The sequence below is a fragment of the Centropristis striata genome, chromosome 7 (genome assembly GCF_030273125.1).
Source record: "Centropristis striata isolate RG_2023a ecotype Rhode Island chromosome 7, C.striata_1.0, whole genome shotgun sequence".
Lineage (NCBI taxonomy): Eukaryota > Metazoa > Chordata > Actinopteri > Perciformes > Serranidae > Centropristis > Centropristis striata.
In genome coordinates, this window is record NC_081523.1 from 38,589,453 (window position 1) to 38,608,172 (window position 18,720).

Consider the following 18,720-nt stretch of genomic DNA (forward strand, 5'->3'; position numbering starts at 1 on the left):
GGCAACGTTGGAAAATCAAGTTTTTTTGGGAGGAAGTTAAAAAAGCAATTGAAAAGGTTATCTCAAAATTGTGCTTGATGAACCCCGTCCTTTTTATTTTAGGATCCTATCCCACTGCTCACACATATACACCGAATGAACGAATATTGATAGATTTGTGCCTTTTACATGCAAAAAAAAAAATCAATTGCCTTATTTTGGAAGAAGACAATTAGACCAAATGTGACTTTTTGGATTAGGCAGATGTTGACAGCTTTACCTTCGGAAAAAAATAACATATATGCAGAGAGGGAAACTAGACTTGTTTGAGAAGATTTGGGGACTGTTTACTTTGTTTATAAAAGACCTGGATATAGTGGAAGAAGAAGACTGAGCACTAACTGTTGTAATCCTCTCATGGTGGCCAATATGACTTTACAACACGGAACAGTGAAGGACCTTAAATTCACAGGGAATCTGAAATCTTTTTTTTTTTTTTTGGGTACAGTTCTATTCAATCTGATATTCTGTTTATTTATGCATCTACCAGATACTCCCATAACCTCTGCTTTACGGTGGAACTGGACTGTGGCACTGTTATCTTTTTTTATTTATGTAAATGTGCTGAAGTGCAATGGTGTATTTTTTTTTTGATTTTTCTCATATAAACATATGAGAAAAACCTCAATAAAAACAGTGTTAAGGCCTTCTTGGCCTTGAAAGTTGTATTCTGATGTGCATTTGAATCTAAACAGGATGCAGATGTAGCTAGCATCACATAAGTGAACATGTTTTCATGTTTTTTATAGCTCTGCTGGCATGAAGCAGGGACAGGTTTACAGAACTGGACCTGTGTATTCTGCAGCAAAGGGAAACTAACCATTCAACCAATGTTTTGACAGTGTAACCAATGTATTAGCAGTGCAGATATCACACCTGTCTTTACAGGGCTCCTTCTCCTCTTTGTCCTCTTCCTTGGATTTGTCCTGGTCCGTGATGATGTCTGAGACCAGTTTGAGGGCCCGTTCTGTGATAGAGACGATCTTCTGGATGGACTGGAGCTCGTCCTCTGAGGGATAGATGGCTGCGTGTTTGGTCATGACGTAGCGGTCATCTGAAGAATCAGGCCGGCGTGGGGGCTGAAAGACACAACGTTTCAAATCAAACACTGCTTCAGATGCTCATTACATGCTCACATTATTCATTTATAGTTTCAGTTTCTATGATTAGTAATGTGGTAAGACCTTTGTACATTTAAAAGGAAATTAATTAAGATAAGTGTTATTGTGATCAAATGAGTGAACAGCACACAGGCTTCAGCTGTTTAGCAGCTTAACCTTGGGGGTCGCGACTCAAAAAGGTTTTTGAGTCGCGACGCCCAATTTAACATCATGTTGTCCGTCTGTTCGCTCACTGAACAGAATCTCACAGTTCAGATCACCCAAAAAGGAAAAAAAATGACCAAATAAGACACAAATTGACTACAAAATGATCAAAAAAGACACAAAATGACCAAAAAAGACACACAATGACCAAAAAAAGAAACAATATGATCAAAAAAAAGACACAAACTGACCTAAAAAGACACAAAATGACATAAAAAGACACAAAATTACCTAAAAGACACAAAATTACCAAAAAAAAGACACAAAATTACCAAAAAATGACATTAAGTGACCAAAACGACTAAAACACATTAACACACGCTGACTTCCAAAATGATTTGGCGACCCCCAGAAATCATCTCGCGACCCCAATTGGGGTCCCAACCCCAAGGTTGAGAATAGCTGCTGTAGAGAATCATTGTATTTGATACCAGACTGACTGACTGGTGGCTGCAGTGTTTTTAAAAAAAAAAATTTCAAGACCTTTTCACTAGCACATAGAATAGTGTTGCACAGTATTCTGATGCCAGAAAGGTATTGCAATATTGCTGTTAAAAATTATACAATACCACATATTACTAGTAGTGGTTCTTTAAGATAGGAGCCAGACTGTTTCCTAAGAGAAGCAGTGAAGTGCAGTAGTGTTTGTGTCTGCAGTGATGTGTTGAGAGGACAGCGTTGGGCTGGGATCGGCTTTCACTGTTGTGTTATAATCTGTGAGTTTGGGGGATTAAACCAGCGCCAACCAGGAGGATTAAAGCATGTCGGCTGCACAGTCTGAGCCGAGGTCTGCATCAGCAGCACTGGCAAAAAAAAAAAAATGCGGCTCTACCTACTGACCAGAAAAACCAATAAAACTAGCAGTAATAATTAGAGGTGTAACGATACATGTATTTGTATTGAACCGTTTCGGTACGGGGCGTTCGGTGCAGCACATCGCTGTGCACCGGGGAGTTCCCAAACCCGGAAGTTGCGTGTTTATGTTCCGCCGGCAACTACACGTGCAGCTTGTGTGCGTCATGGCTAACGCTAGCGGTAAGCCGGAGCTTAAATGAGAAATTAGTCTGAAGGGAACAGGTAGTTCTGAGTTTGAGTTTCGATTTTGATTTCTGACCTGTTAATATTGTTTAAAGAAGTGGGGTGGGATTGAACAAGTTTTTACTTCTTCCCACACCTTTTCAAATATGTTGTGGCATTTTTATAGAGTGCTTGGCAGCCTTATCAGTGCAGGAGTCACTTGGGCTGACTCCTGTTGATGCATTATTATTATTATTGTATTGTTGTTGCATATTTGAAATAAATCATTCAAATCAAATCAATTCAATTCAAGACAGTACTTACGTTTGTGTGTGTGCAACAATTACTGACTGCAAGCCCGTCTCGAAAGTGAAACATGAAGTGTAACCAAAAATATAGAGTGAATCCTAAAGCCTTACCACAGGTCCCTGAGGCTGCAGGCCAGGCATGCCGGGCCGGACCCCGAGTAGACCAGGGGGGCCAGGGGGCCCCTGTGGGTACCCTCCGTCTGGCATGCGCCGCCGGTCATCCCAGTGGTGCTGCTCCTCCTCCATACGCCGCCAGTACATGTCTTCTTCATAACGCCTGGAAATAGCAAAAAAATCGGTTTTGTTAAATGTTCTTAATTATTTTTAGGGATAAATAAATGCTCTAAGAGTTTAAGCCTTCAAATGTTCTCTAATTTAATGTCTCAATCTCTTACAGAAGCTGTGAAAAAGAATATTTAGGAGATGTTGACAATCTGTGCAGTTTTTCAGAAAACCTCCAGGTTTTGAGAGAATGTTTTGAAGCAGTGCTTAGGTTTTAGAGGGTGTGTTTTTTTAGGGGGACTTAGGTCTTAATGGGTAAAAAAAGTTGTTGTTCCATCATGAAAAAAGGATTCTGCTGAGTCAGTCGGGGTTTGGTGGCCTCTCACACATTCTATTCCATCATATACACCGATCTTAATGATTGAATATTTTATTAATTATTGTAAAGAGAACAAGGGTCCTTCTATGTTTTATTTAAGGCATCTTATTTTGACAGTCTTCTTGTAAATTCTGTGGTGGATTCTGTTAACACACTGTGCTCTTATTCTGAAAGCTGCATGTGTTTAGTGACAGCTAACAGTCACGGTTAAGCTTTTTGTGATTAAAGCAACATTAATTGTAAGCTAATGTTAGCTCGCGGCTACCAAACAGCATATATGCAGCAGAGTGTTTGGACCTCGGTATATTCAGTGTGTGTGCAAGTGTGTGAATGTCTCTGAGGAGAAATGACATCAAGGGGGGCGGGGCCCCTAACAGTCAGGCGGCTTAGCTAAATAAAGGGGACACACCGGACAAAAGCACCACATTTTTTCCACATGCTCTCTATCATTATAGGTTTCAATTTTTGGTAGGCCACTTCATCAAGATTGTGGATTGGAGATGGCAGCCATATAAAGTCTATGAGAACCAATATATCTACCAAGCCATTTAGAAGATCAATCTTTGTGTCAAAATCTACTTTTTCTGGGTCAAGGGATCATTTAAAACCATTGAGAATATCACTAGATGATTATTTGATAAGACAGGTAGGGAACTCGCTTCAAGTGCTGCAGCAGGGAATCCTGAGTTGAAAATGTTTGGAATCAATGTTCACGGGAGAGTGTGGATTAGCTTCCATGTACACTGCTGAAAAAAAATCAAGGGAACTCTTTCATCTCATGTCAGATCTTGTATATACATTTTTCCGAAAAAGAAAATGTAGATTTTGACACCAAGATTGACTTTCTAAGTGGCTTGGAAGATATATTGGTTCTCATAGACTTTATATGGCTGCCATCTCTGATCCACAATCTTGATGAAGTGGCTCCTACCAAAAATTGATACTTGTGATGATAGAGAGCATGTGGAAAAAATGTGGTGCTTTTGTCCGGCGTGTCCCCTTTATTCTTAAATCTGGTCTTAAGCCGCCTGACTATAATATAATGGTAGGGGAAACACTGAAATGTTAGTTTTGGCCTAAAAAGCAGCATGGCGACGTAATCCTCCAAGATGCTGCAGTGGCAAACCAAACACAAGAAAGTGCACAGTGTTGGTAGATTACTATGAAGGAGTTTTAAAATCCTGTCCAGTATGTATAATAGAGTATGATCAGTTCAGCATCTGATAGGCCTTCAGTGCCATGGATCTGAAAATTCCCTCATTTGGTATTTTGATAGTGGTTCAACTGGGTTAGGTTAAGAGGTATACTTGCAATTGAGGCCATATTTTTTGGCACAATATACTGCAAACCTGGGCATTGGGCGGCCCGTGGGCCACATCCGGCCCGTTGGCTGTCTTTGTCGGGCCCGCGTGAGGTTACCCAGAAATTAGAAATCAATACAACCGCAGTGCTTTTATTTTGGTGGCGATTTACGTATAAGTTACCCGAGTTACCTCGCTACCTTGTCAAAAACACCTATTGTTTTTTTGCATAAAGTTAATAAATTGACAATTAACAAGTTAATAAATTCCTTTGTCACCTTGTGAATCCACCGTAAGAGCTACAAGGTGGAAAACAATAACAAACATTAGCATTAGCACTTGAGCAAACAAGCACTTTTACTATAGTTAAGACAACAAATATAGCCACTAATATATATGACAGAAGAAAATAAACTTGAACAAACCTTGTGTCCTGTCAGTCAGCCACTATAGAAGCCTTTTGATACTTTATATCAACTTTATATGAATTACAACGCACTCGTTATTATTTACCGTTCGTTTTTTCATTTAACCGTTCTACCGGTTATTTCCTGTCACTACCTTTCAAAATTAAAGCACCCGTTTCACACTGGACAGCAACTTTTCAAAATAAAAGCATCACAACATTGTTAAACACCTTGAAAATGTACAAACATGAAAAACAAGTTATATAATACAAAATCCTCAATAGGAAGCTTGCTAAAGGACATTCACAGTTGTGTTTCAAATAAATGTTAAAGTGATATAGTGATTGGAGTATTTACTACTTTTTACTGCTATATTTGATTTACTCCACATTAACAGTCTTATCATAACATGTATTATTATCAATAGCAGCTCAAAACCAGAGAATTTACTGCATTTCATAAAGCGGTTAAATTAATTTTGAGCAGAATTTAGTTCAGAGTTTTGGTCCGGCCCCTGCAACCTTCGTGGTATTGGTCATGTGGCCCCTTGGGAAAATTAATTGCCCACCCCTGATATACTGTATATACCACCTCTCTCCTCTGAAATGGTAAATAAGATAAATGACCATAAACATACCTCATCTCCATCCTCCAGCGCTCCTCCTCCTCTCTTCTTCTCCAGTACTCCTCTTTCTGCATTTGCTTCCTCATCTTCTCCTCCTGAATCTTTCTGGCTCGGATGCTCGGCTTCACCTCCACCTGCAGATCTGGGTTCACCTTTTTCTACAAAAAAAGAAAAGAAGTCAAAAGCTATTTCATGTTCGTAATACAGAATACAGTTTGAAGAAAACTCTATTCAGATATAGTGAGATTGCTACCAGGACGTACAAGTGTAATCATTAATAAAATGAATAGTGATGGTTTAAACATATTGACGATATTCATCACGCATCTTACACAGGGCAAGTTATAGAAGTGCTCTTAATAGAAGGAAATAACTTCTATTTTTTTTAAATATTTATTCCTGTCTCTGCTTTTTTATTTAGGTTTTTATAGAGGACAAAGCAACATCTCCCTCTGTTGTAGCTGTTTAACTCGTACATTTTGATATTGTGTTACTTGTGCACATAATTTAGCTTAAAATGGCACATAGAGACAGAGGAAGAAAGGGCATGTATACTCTTTAAGGTATATTATTCTTTTTAAATGTATTTATTTATTTTTATTTTATCTCCTACATATCTCTCTACTTTTCATTTTGAGATACATAAGTTAATACAACTTAAATGACATGTTTATGTAAAAACGTGTACTTGTAAATGTGTATGTGTCTGTCGTGACCGATATGTTTTATGTTCAAAATGAGAAAAAAATCAATAAAAAAAGTTGGAGAAAAGAAAAGCAATACTGAACTTAATATCCTGCTGTGACACAGCTTGGTGCATTAAAACTCTGGTGCAAGATATTACTTAATTGGAAACAAAAGGCAGCCCAACTTATGCAAATTTTATGACAGATGTTATGAGACATTTAGATCTGCAGAAAATCAGATTCTTACTGAAAAATCAGGAAACAAAGTTCTATAGAATTTGGCAACAATTTATTGATTATTTTAACCAGAACACATAGTCTGAGGGCTAGTTATAGAAGTGCTCTTAATAGAAGGAAATAAATTTTATTGTATTTTTTTATATTTATTCCTGTCTCTGCTTTTTTATTTTATTTTTTACTTCTGAAGAGTGTATACATGTTTGGGTACATATATAGGTATATTATTTTTTTTTAATGGATTTATTTATTTGTTTATTTTTATTTTATCTCCTACATCTCTCTACTTTTCATTTTGAGATACACAAGTTAATACGACTTAAATTACCTTTTTATGTAAACGTGTTGTAAATGTGTCTGGTGTCTGTCGTGACCGATATGGTTTATGTTCAAAATGAGAAAAAATCAATAAAAAAAGTTGGAGAACAAAAAGCAATACTGAACTTAATATCCTGCTGTGACTCAGCTTGGTGCATTAAAACTCTGGTGAAGATGATCAGCTACAGACCTTGTACTGCAGACGATGCCTGCGCCCTTTGAGATGCATTTCCTTTGCGTTTGGATCGTTGAAGCTACATTCACACAGCTTGCAGTGGAAGCGGATGACTTTGCCTTCGTCGTTTCGGACCTAGAAAGGAGTTACATGATTATGTATGATGCTAAAAATAAAAATCCATTTGTGCTCAGTTAGTGTTGGCTGGCTCTAATCTGTGAGAACATACCTCCTCCACATAGTCATGGCCGACCGGCTGGACGTCACTCTGCAGGGCGGCCAGAGCCGACGAGGACAGAGAGTCACACACTTCAGTCTTGGAGTCGTGAGACCCCAGAGAGGGCGCCGCAGGCTTAGACGCCTCCACTTTGGCCTCTTCCATCTTCCCCGTGGTCTGTAATTTACTGCCACCTGCATTGAAGAAATGTATTCTTTAGTCATGTTGTGTCTTTCATTGGTCATTTTGTGTCTTTCATTGGTCATTTTGTGTCTTTCATTGGTCATTTTGTGTCTTTCATTGGTCATTTTGTGTCTTTTATTGGTCATTTTGTGTCTTTTTTGGTCTTTTTTTAGTCATGTTGTGTCTTTTATTGGTAATTTTGTGTCTTTTATTGGTCATTTTGTGTATTTTATTGGTCATTTAGTGTATTTTTTGGTCTTTTTTTGGTCATTGTGCCTTTTTTAGTCATGTTGTGTCTTTCATTGGTCATTTTGTGTCTTTTATTAGTCATGTTGTGTCTTTTATTGGTCATTTTGTGTCTTTTTTTTGTCACTTTGTGTCTTTTTTTTGTCACTTTGTGTCTTTTTTTTGTCACTTTGTGTCTTTTTTTTGTCACTTTGTGTCTTATTTGGTCTTTTTTTAGTCCTTTAGTCCAACATAAAATGTGATTTTGAATCTTTTTTTTTTTAACTTTCAAAACACTATCATGCTCAATAAAGAATTTGAAATGTTGCAAATGTGAACCAAGGTTCCATCCAGTTCTATCATTTTATAGTAAATCTATTTGAGCTTGTCTCCAGTTTTACTTGGTATATCATCATCAAACTGAAACTGGCCTCATGGAGTTTACAGCCAGAACTTTAGAGGTAAATTTACAGTAGGGCTCCACGCTGCTTTGTTTTCTAGTCTGGATGTGGTGAAGAAGTCTGGATTTGGTGCTTTTGGAGACTCCAGAGGGTTAAAATAGGATCAATCGAGACAGGAACAAGTCCAGGTGTGTTTACTTACCAACAAAATTGATCTTGGGTGTGTTGACCTTTTTCCCAGCGGAGGTGGCGTTGGCAGCAGAGAGGTTGTTAGCTAACGGGTTCTTGACGCCCGCCATCCCGCCGCTGACGATGTTGACAGGTTTGAGGTAGGGGGGGCTGGAGCTGGTGGTGGTGGAGGAGGAGGCAGACACACACAGGGAGCTGCTGCTGCTGCTGGAGCTGCTCAGGGTGGCTGTGGTGGTCTTACTGGGAGCAGCGGTGGTGGAGGAGGACGTCTGAGTGACCATACTGGGCTCGGTCGAGGGAATGGGCTTACCTAGTTTGGTATGAAGCTTCACAACCTGGAAAAGTCATTTAAATTGTTAGAGGTTTCCATTGAACATGGTGATAAAACAGTAGACTACCGACTGAACTTCAGAATCGATTTTAAGGTTCTTTTACTGGTTTATAAATCTCTTAATGCATCAGAATACATGTGGGAGTGTCGTAATGCATCATGGGACTTTGAAATCATCACCAAAAAAAGACACAAAATGACCCAAAAAAAAGACACAAAATGACCAAAAAAAGACACAAAATGACAAAAAAGACAAAATGACAAAAAAAAGACACAAAATGACAAAAAAAGACACAAAATGACCAAAAAGACACAAAATGACTAAAAAAGACACAAAATGACACAAAAAGACACAGAATTACAAAAAAAAGACACAAAAAGACACAAAATGACTAAAAAAAGACACAAAATGACTAAAAAAAAGACACAAAATGACTAAAAAAAGACACAAATACACACAAAATGAGAATACATGTGGGTGTGTCGCAATGCATCATGGGACTTTTCCAGAACTTATAAATCATGGCAGAAGACGACTATAGCGGAGGGAGCTCAGATATAACAGCTATAAGCTCTCAAATACTTTTTGAATTTCATTTCTATCTGCTACAGAGGCTGAAAAATCTATTATTTAGTAGAAGTGTTGACATTTCTGTTGAATTTACAGAAAAACTTCAGGTTTTAGGGGCTTATTTTAAAATCGCCCAGAGGTTTTACAGGCATTTTTTCCAGCCGTTTTAGGCCTAAATGGGTTAAAAAGGAAAGAGATAAGTAACTGCATCAGAGGGCCGTTTTTAACATTCAAACAAGGGTTAACAGCACCACTCATACCTTCTGGTGTTTGGCTCCACGGATGTGAGCAGCGTAGGCGTCAGCACCGGTGCAGGAAACATCACAGAGTTCACAGCGGAGCTGGTTCTGAGCGTTGCGGGCCAACACCCCCCCACCGCTGCCACTGCTGCTGCTGCTCTGGGAAACCTTCAGCGCCGCTTCCTTTTTCTTGTGTTTCTGGCCTTCCAGATGCTCCTTATAAGTCTAATGCATTCAGGGTTTGGAGAAAGAAAGAGCTGTTAGTCACACTCGTTGGAGAGAATTTGTTTGGGACACTTAAAATAATCTACATCCATCCACGGTTATTCTGAGGAAAGTCAAAGGTTCCCCCTGTTTTGTGCTTGTTTTCATAATCAAATCATCCTTGGGTGATTCTCATGAACACGGTACAGCTCATAGCAATAATCCAAGAGCATTGAATACAGATTTTTCTGTTCAATATGAATTTATAATCTTTTTAAATAATTTTAAGATATTTTCTGACATATACAATATATTAAGATTATATATATATATATATATATATATATATATATTTATATATTTATATATATATATATTTTTTTTTATTTCCCTTTGCAAGCACTTAAATGTGCTCAAGGTTAGCGGGTATCACCAAAATGTATTTTATTAAAACATACACATATTTTAATTCAAACAATTCTATCATTACAGTAACATCTAACCATTTTTTTTTCATCAATTTTCATTCAGATTTTGTTCTTTATACATTGTCAAAAACCATTGTTTGATTATATTCTGTTAAATTATAAATTTTGAAACAAATATATATTTATTTTTATAAAGTCTATTAAATATTTACTGTATTTAAGTGTGAGGAATTGAGAATTGAGTGAAATTGTGAATCAAAAACATGTTTAAAAATATAAAAAATATTATTTTAACACAAAACTGGAATATATTTAGTGTAATAAAGTATGTCCTTATAATCTTCACAGACAGAATATAAACTGGCTTCATGACAATCACCCATTTATTCTGTGTACTGTGGAGGTCACACACTGTCACAGTGTTAAGCACAATGGGGCAATTCAGACAGCTGATGTAGTGGATTAGATTAGAGGGTGCATATACTTAACATCAACTTTTAATATAAAAAATAGCTGTAATAGTAAAAACAAGACACTTTTCACCCCTTGGACCAAACGGTGTGACTGTGGCTGTACTGAACTCACCTGTGGACCAGCACAGCTGATCTTACACACATCACAATAGTGGATCTGAGGGGGTTTGGGCGGTTGCTTGGGCCGAAGCTGCTTGCTCTGGAAGGGCGGTTTCTTGGTGAAAGTGTTCCCCGTCCATGCTGCGGTTGCTGCTACAGCTGCCACCGCCTGCTTCTGTTGCTGCTGCTGCTGCTGGTAGTAGCTGGAGGCTGCAGAGTAAACCGCTGCTTCATAGCCCGAGTACGACGTCCCTGGAAACAGAAACAAAGTCAGACTTAAGTCATTTTGCGTCTTTTTAGGTAATTTTGTGTATTTTTTGATCATTTTGTGGTCAATTTGTGTCTTTTTTGGTCATTTTGTGTCTTTTTTTGGTCATTTTGTGTCTTTTCAGGTAATTTTGTGTATTTTTTGATCATTTTGTGGTCAATTTGTGTCTTTTTTGGTCATTTTGTTTCCTTTTTTTGGACATTTTGTGTCTTTTTTGGTCATTTTGTGTCTTTTTTTGGTCATTTTGTGTCTTTTCTGGTCAATTTGTGTCTTTTTTTGTCATTTTGTGTCTTTTCTGGTCAATTTCTGTCTTTTTTGGGTGATCTGAACTGTGCGTGTGAGATTGTGTTCAGTGAGTGGGGGTCACAGACAACATGCATGTTAAATTGGGGGTCGCGACTCAAAAAGGTTGAGAACTACTGGAGTATGGTGATAGCTGTGGGATAGAAACTGTTCATGAATCTTGTGGTTTGTGTTCTGATGGAGCTGTAACGTTTCCCTGAGGGCAGCAGTTCAAACAGATAATTGGCATGTTGTGTGTCTTCGCAAGCATCAGGAGTTGAAGATGGTGTCTTTGTGGATAAAGTCAATCTTTCTGTCTCTAAAACAACAGTGAGAGCTTACCAGAATATGTGACAGCGTTGGTGCTGTAGGTCGGGCTCTGGGAGTAAGAAGGAACCACGGAGGCAGCAGCAGCCACGGGCTGGACAGTGGAGGTCACTGGGTAGATGGAGAAGGTGGAGGAGGCGGGACTGGGAGCTGCTGGCTTTATCACAGTCACCTGTCGACTCTGCTGGCTCTGAGTGTATGATGTCACCCCCTGGCTATATCCTGCTTTGGGGGCTGGAAAACACAAAAGTGGATATACATATCCCTCAAAATCAGTTTGCTTATGAATGAATGAGTACAGCTGATTAAGTTTTACATCATCTTAGCACATGGGGAGCATAAAGAAACTGAGGTGGATATTTTTTCAGATGCACATGCACTTTTAAAGTTATATTTCCTGAAGCTTTTCATAACATCAGACCCTATTTTTGATGCCGTTTTAAGGCCTGTCTGCTGCCATACAGCTGAATTAATGTTGTTAACCCTCCTGCACACACTTCATCATTCAGTCACTTCATTTGCAGTCCTTTAAAACAGATATTCTCAACCTTGGGGTCGGGACCCCAATTGGGGTCGCGAGATGATTTCTGGGGGTCGCAAAGTCATTTTGGAAGTCAGCTCTGTCTCCACTGTGTTAAAGTGTTCATGTGTTAATGTGTTTTAGTCTTTTTGGTCACTTAATGTCTTTTTTTGGTCATTTTGTGTTTGTTTTTTTGTCATTTTGTGTCTTTTTTGGTCATTTTGTGTCTTTTTATGATCATTTTCTGGTCAATTTGTGTCTTTTTTGGTCATTTTGTTTCCTTTTTTGGTCATTTTGTGTCTTTTTTTAGTCATTTTGTGTCTTTGTATGGTAATTTTTTTCTTTTTTTGGTCATTTTGTGTCTTTTTTGGGTCATTTAGTGTCTTTTTTTTGTCATTTAGTGTCTTCTTGGTCATTTTGTGTCTTTTCTGGTCATTGAGTCTTTTTTTGGTAATTTTGTTTCTTTTTTTTTTGTGTGATCTGAACTGTGTGCGTGAGATTGTGTTCAGTGAGCGGGGGTCGCGGACAACATGCATGTTAAATTGGGGGTCGCGACTCAAAAAGGTTGAGAACAGCTGCTTTAAAAGGACATGAAACCATTAGTTTGTTTGAGAATTTCACTGTAAGCACTTTTTTTATACCACATTTTTTAAAAGGAAGCACCCATTTAATTTGCATTGCTTGACATATTGTGTGTCTGTTTAATTTGATATGAATAATTTATCTTTCTCTTCTCCTTTGAGTTGAGTTACCTGCTGATTCACTGCTGATTCACTTGCTTTTAGATACAAACAATGTCAGCATTTAATATCACACGTAATACATCAGTCACATGAGCATCTGTTGTTTAAAATTGGTATAAATGAAAATAAATAGAGTGAATTATCTCACCTGTCTGGTAGTAGGAATCTGCCACGCTAGGTTGTGGCTGTGCAGCAGCAACTGCTGCTGTAGCCGTGGGCTGTTGGTAGTACTGCTTACTGTCATACGCTACAGTAGCTGTAGACCGGGCATACGAGTAGGAGTCCTGCAGAAAAAAAAAAAAGGTAAACAATTGTGGAGTTGGCAGTTTATTCCTGGCTGCCCCGTCCGTCCGTCCCTGTGTGTGTGTGTGTGTGTGTGTGTGTGTGTGTGTGTGTGTGTGTGTGTGTGTGTGTGTGTGTGTGTGTGTGTGTGTGTGTGTGAATGAGAGGCAAATTTTAAAGCAGTTTGGATAAAGGCGCTATATGAAATTCAGTTAATTTACCATTTTTTGCTAAGGGCATAAAAACAATAAGTCACCACTCAACAGTGTGATTCTGTTATATGATTCATCATGTAAAAAGGCCTAAAAACCTTTCTTTTTAGAAAAGCCTTTTATTAAATGTATCGTTGTGCTTTGGCCTTTTAACCCGTTTTTAATCTTGTTGTACTCTGTAGCACCTTGAGATTGCTTTTAACAATGAAAAGTGCTTTACAAATAAAATGTATTATTATTATTACATTTATTATGTGAACTTCAGTGTGTGGTTTGCTTCAACACCACCCAAACACTTTTTACCCAACGACACTTTGTTTGCAGGGAGGCTACGTTAAGTAAGAAAAATTCTACGTGGGATTTGCTACTTTTCACCAATGCACAACCGGAAAATTATTCTATTCTACAGATCAACATAATTATTATCACAATAACGATTAAAATACCAGCAGCGACTGAGGATTTTTAATGGCATTGCTCCACTTGCCTCATCGTGACATCTACACAAGAAGAAAAATACTATTAATTGATTTAAAAAAAAAATAATAATAATAATAAAGAATCGATAAATTAATAAATCCACTAATACATTATTTCAATAGAAAAATATTTATTAATTATATTTAAACTGGCAAAAAAGGAGAATTATTTTGACTCTCCAAAAAATATAACAATCCCTAAGGAAAGTATTGGTCAATTAAAAGGGAAGTTTTAAAAAAGAATATTGGTTCAAAACCTGATGTGTCGTATAGATGGTAGATGAGGAAGCAAAAGGAAAAGTGGAGGAAATGTGAAAATGCAAATAAATGGAAGTGCCTGCCTGATTAACATCTGTGCTCCAACTTAAATTACTTAATTTAAGTTAAATTGCAATTTGATGTTAGGCATTTTATTGTTTTAAGTTATATATTGAACGTCTGATTATTAATAAAAAAGACTTTGATAATTTTAATTATGTATACTTTCATGATTATTAAGATTGTGTATTATTGTTTTATTGTTATTTATTTATTTCCTCCCCATTTTTTATTTTTTTATTTTATTAATTATTATTTTTATTATTATTACTATTTTTTTAAATATTTCATTTATTCATTAATATGATTTAATTTAATTAATTTATTATTATTATTATTTATTAATGAATACATTTATTTTATTTTATTTTTTTATTAATTTATTAATTGTTTTCCTCCGAGATTACTGTTGGTTATGAGAGGGTTTTATGACTGTATGTTCATTGTTGTGTTCATCGTGTATTACTTTTTGGGGAAAAACTCAATAAATAAAGTATTAAAAATAAAGATTAAATTAATTTTTCTTTGGTAAATAGTTGTAAAAATGTCATTCAGGGAATGTAATCAAATTTACTGTAATTGAATTGTGTATAAATATTTACACTACACCTGTGGTCCAGTGCAGAACATCTGGTCCCATCAACAGAAATAAACATGACAATCCAGTGTGACCAAAACCCAAAATTACAAAAAAAAACAAAAAACAGCTGTAATGAGTATTGAAAGAAAAGCATTTAGTCGAGTCGTAATTTCTTGAACCCAGAAATGTTGAGTACCCTAAAGTTTTATTGCAGAAATGTCATCTACAGGCCTAATGGATGGAATTTAACTTGGTTGCTTAAAGTTGCACTTTGGGCAATTTGCATAATTAGCATAATAAGACAAAGTAAAGACACCACAGGTGAATAGGGTAAAAAATAATAATAACAGATATCACCATGAAACTTTCTCAGTTGATTACTTATGTTAAGAGGAGAAAAAAATTGATTGCATGTTTTTTGTATTTTAATGTTTACATATGCAAATGAGGCCATAACTCATCAAATATGCGCTCATTTGCATACAGACAAAATCAGATCGTTTGATAAAGTCATGCTCAAAATATTTTATATATATACACACATATATACATATACATATACATATACATATACAGACAGTACAGACCAAAGGTTTGGACACACACCTTCTCATTCAATGCATTTTTCTTTATTTTCATGACTATTTACATTGTAGTTTCTCACTGAAGGCATCAAAACTATGAATGAACACATATGGAATTATGTACTTAACAAAAAAGTGTGAAATAACTGAAAACATGTCTTGTATTTTAGATTCCTCAAAGTCACCACCCTTTGCTTACTAGAATATAAGACATGTTTTCAGTTATTTCACACTTTTTTGTTAAGTACATAATTCCACATGTGTTCATTAACAGTTTTGATGAATCTACAATGTAAATAGTCATGAAAATAAAGGAAACGCATTGAATGAGAAGGTGTGTCCAAACTTTTGGCCTGTACTGTATATATATATATATATATTTTTTTTTTTTATTATGCTAATTATGCAAATTGCCCAAAGTGCAACTTTTAGCAACCAAGTTAAATTCCATCCATTAGGCCTATAGATGACATTTCTGCAATAAAACTTTAGGGTACTCAACATTTCTGGGTTTCCTATTGGGCCTATGGGGATTACCACTAGACTACTTGTAGTTTACCTGGTAGTTCTGTGAGGTGACTGGTGGTGGGGGTGGAGGGACTTCCGGCTGGCGCTGAGGGTAGCCGTAGTCCGTGGCAGCATGGGTGGGCTGGTATCCCCCGTAGGCTGCAGCAGTAGCGGCTGCTACTGAGACGGGGGCGGGCCTAGCTACTGCAACGGTTGCTGCAGTGGGCGCATAGGCCGCCGCCACGGTGTGAGCCGCCACAGGGGCTTGATGGACTGTGTAACTGGCCACTGTGGTGGGATGAGTGTATGCTACCCCGGCAGTTGGCTGCTGACTGGGAGGACAACAAGAGAAATATCATGGTTAGCTGGCTCCAGCTCCTCTTTTACTGCCACGCTGTACAAGCTAATACAGGGTTGATTTATATGAACCAGTAAAACCAGCACTGGTCATTTTGCTCTGGCATATTTAAAAGTATGCCTACATCAGCAAACTGCATCATGGTGCCAAATCCAACTTGCATTGCATAAGTCAGTAGTTCTCAACCTTTTTGAGTCACGACCCCCAATTTAACATGCATGTTGTCCACGATCCCCCGCTCACTGAACACAATCTCACACGCAGATCAGCCAAGATCACCCAAAAAAGAAACAAAATGACCAAAAAAGACACAAAATGACAAAAAAAAGACAAAAAAATTACCCAAAAAAGATGCAAAATGACTAAAAAAAAGACACAAAATGACCAAAAAGGAAACAAAATGACCAAAAACGACACAAATTGACCACAAAATTACAAAAACAAGACACAAAATGACCAGAAAAGACACAAAAAAAGCCAAGATCACCCAAAAAAGAAACAAAATGACCAAAAAAAGTAAACAAATGAGCAAAAAAGACACAAAATGACCACAAAATGACCAAAAAAAAAGACACAAAATGACCAAAAAAAGAAACAAAATGACCAAAAAAAGAAACAAAATAACCCAATAAAGAAAAAAAAATTACCCAAAAAAGACGCAAAATGACAAAAAAAAGACACAAATTGACCAGAAAAGACACAAAATTACTAAAAAAAAGACACAAGATTACAAAAACAAGACACAAAATGACCATAAAAGACACAAAATTACTAAAAAAAGACACAAAATGACCAAAAAAAGACATTAAGTGACCAAAAAGACTAAAACACATTAACACATGAACACATTAACACAGTGGAGACAGAGCTGACTTCCAAAATGATTTAGCGACCCCCAGAAATCATCTTGCGACCCCAATTGGGGTCCCGACCCCAAGGTTGAGAACAGCTGGCATAAGTAATAGGCAACATATGCATTTTTAATATTTACCTATATGTAACCAGGAAATCTCATTAAAATCTGTTTTAAAAGAGAGAACAAATGCTACAAAATATGGCACCCCTTCTTGGTATTTTATGAGACCCTCAACAATAATTTCTGAGTACCCCCCCCCCCCTCCTTTTTTAAATGTAATTACATTTTTTATTTTATTGTATTTATTTTCTTCCATCTTTTTCCTTCTTTCATGTATTTCATCCTTTTAGTTGTTAATCCTTTTTTAAAATGTATCTATCTATCTATCTATATATATATATATATATATATATATATATATATATATTATTTTATTTTATTTTATTTTTTACTCTGTCCATTTACAATTTTATGTCAGTGGCTGTATATGTATGTCTACATTCGGATGTTTGGGCAGTTGTTTGTGTTGTATCATGGGTGGATGTTGTATAAAAAAAAAAAAATAAATGTTCGTCCTGTACAGTGACTGTCTTATACATGCCTTGTCATCAATAAAAAGACCATTGAAAGAAAGAAAAGAGACCCGGCCAAGGTACATTACATGATAAAAGAGCATTCACAAAATCTAAAAACAGCTATCAAAACACACAGTGGCCTCTCAACATGATTAACATAATGTTTGTTTATGAACCAGAGCTCTCTCTAGTTATGGTAAACCATAATGTTCTGTCACCATTAATAAACACACATCATGTGATGGCATGTATGTCTATTTATTTATTGTATCATGCATTGAATGTTTATTATAAATGCTTTGATGGGAAAACTGGGTCATGTTACAGTGGAGCACATTCTAAGAAAATATATATAAACAGAAATTAATAAATGTGTAACATGTGCATTATACTACGATAGAAACATGTGAAATATTCCATTCCTCAACTATTTATGAGTTAAATCCATAAGTTAGGTTCGAATCCGACTCAGTTTTACTGTCAATAAAGCCTTTAAAATGGCCCAAAAATATAGTTTAAAAAAATCTACCCATCTGAAAAACAGTTTTCCATAAAAAAAATATCCAAGTTGTGAATATTGTCATTTTAACTGACAAGATTTTCTCATCTTCCTGCACAGCTTATCGGATATTCTTGTTTTTGTTACATTGCTGTCTGCTTGAAGCCCGTGCATGAGGTTGAACATGTGCAGTCTCTTAGCACTAAATCAAATTAATGCTAATGGAATTCAACCAAAATGAATTCCATCTTTGATGAACAAAAGTTTAGTTTAGAGTTTAGTGCAAAAATAATTAAAGGCCCAGCCTGTTGCAAACATACACTGGTTGAGGTCAGTGACTCAAGCAGATAAAAGGCCTGTGGAATAGTGTTTCCATGGAAGGGTGTAGTTGGTCTGCAACAATGTTTAGCTAGGTGCTACATGTCAAAGTAACATCCACATGAATGACTGGACTCAAGGTGCTGCTAGCGTCTTGGTGCCAGATACCACAGCACACCTTCACAGGCCTGGTGGAGCCATGAAAAAAGAGAAAACGATGGAGCTTCTGGAGCAGAGCACTGCAACCTGGCATCTTCTAGATGCTTTCCGACACCCACATCTTGGCGAAATGTCATGGACTCCATCAACAGAGCCTGCCAGCCACTCAGGGAATCTACTGACATTCTCTCAGCGGTGAAGTATGTCACCATGCTGTCTCTGCTCTCATTGCTTCAAGTACTCAGAATTAGACT

At 36.9% G+C, this 18,720-nt stretch overlaps 1 protein-coding gene across 1 annotated transcript in view; it reads right to left on the reverse strand.

Moving 5' to 3' along the window:
- Positions 1-18,720, reverse strand: part of zfr (zinc finger RNA binding protein) — a 42,381-nt gene that overhangs the window by 14,671 nt on the left and 8,990 nt on the right. Inside the window, exons 3-13 of the mRNA XM_059338125.1 lie at positions 15,754-16,033; positions 12,888-13,023; positions 11,492-11,710; positions 10,613-10,851; positions 9,417-9,620; positions 8,268-8,589; positions 7,269-7,450; positions 7,055-7,174; positions 5,636-5,781; positions 2,801-2,966; positions 916-1,118 (exon numbers count right to left, since the gene is read on the reverse strand). Of these exons, the coding sequence (XP_059194108.1) occupies positions 916-1,118; positions 2,801-2,966; positions 5,636-5,781; positions 7,055-7,174; positions 7,269-7,450; positions 8,268-8,589; positions 9,417-9,620; positions 10,613-10,851; positions 11,492-11,710; positions 12,888-13,023; positions 15,754-16,033 (2,217 nt within the window). The remainder of the gene's footprint in view (positions 1-915; positions 1,119-2,800; positions 2,967-5,635; positions 5,782-7,054; positions 7,175-7,268; positions 7,451-8,267; positions 8,590-9,416; positions 9,621-10,612; positions 10,852-11,491; positions 11,711-12,887; positions 13,024-15,753; positions 16,034-18,720) is intronic.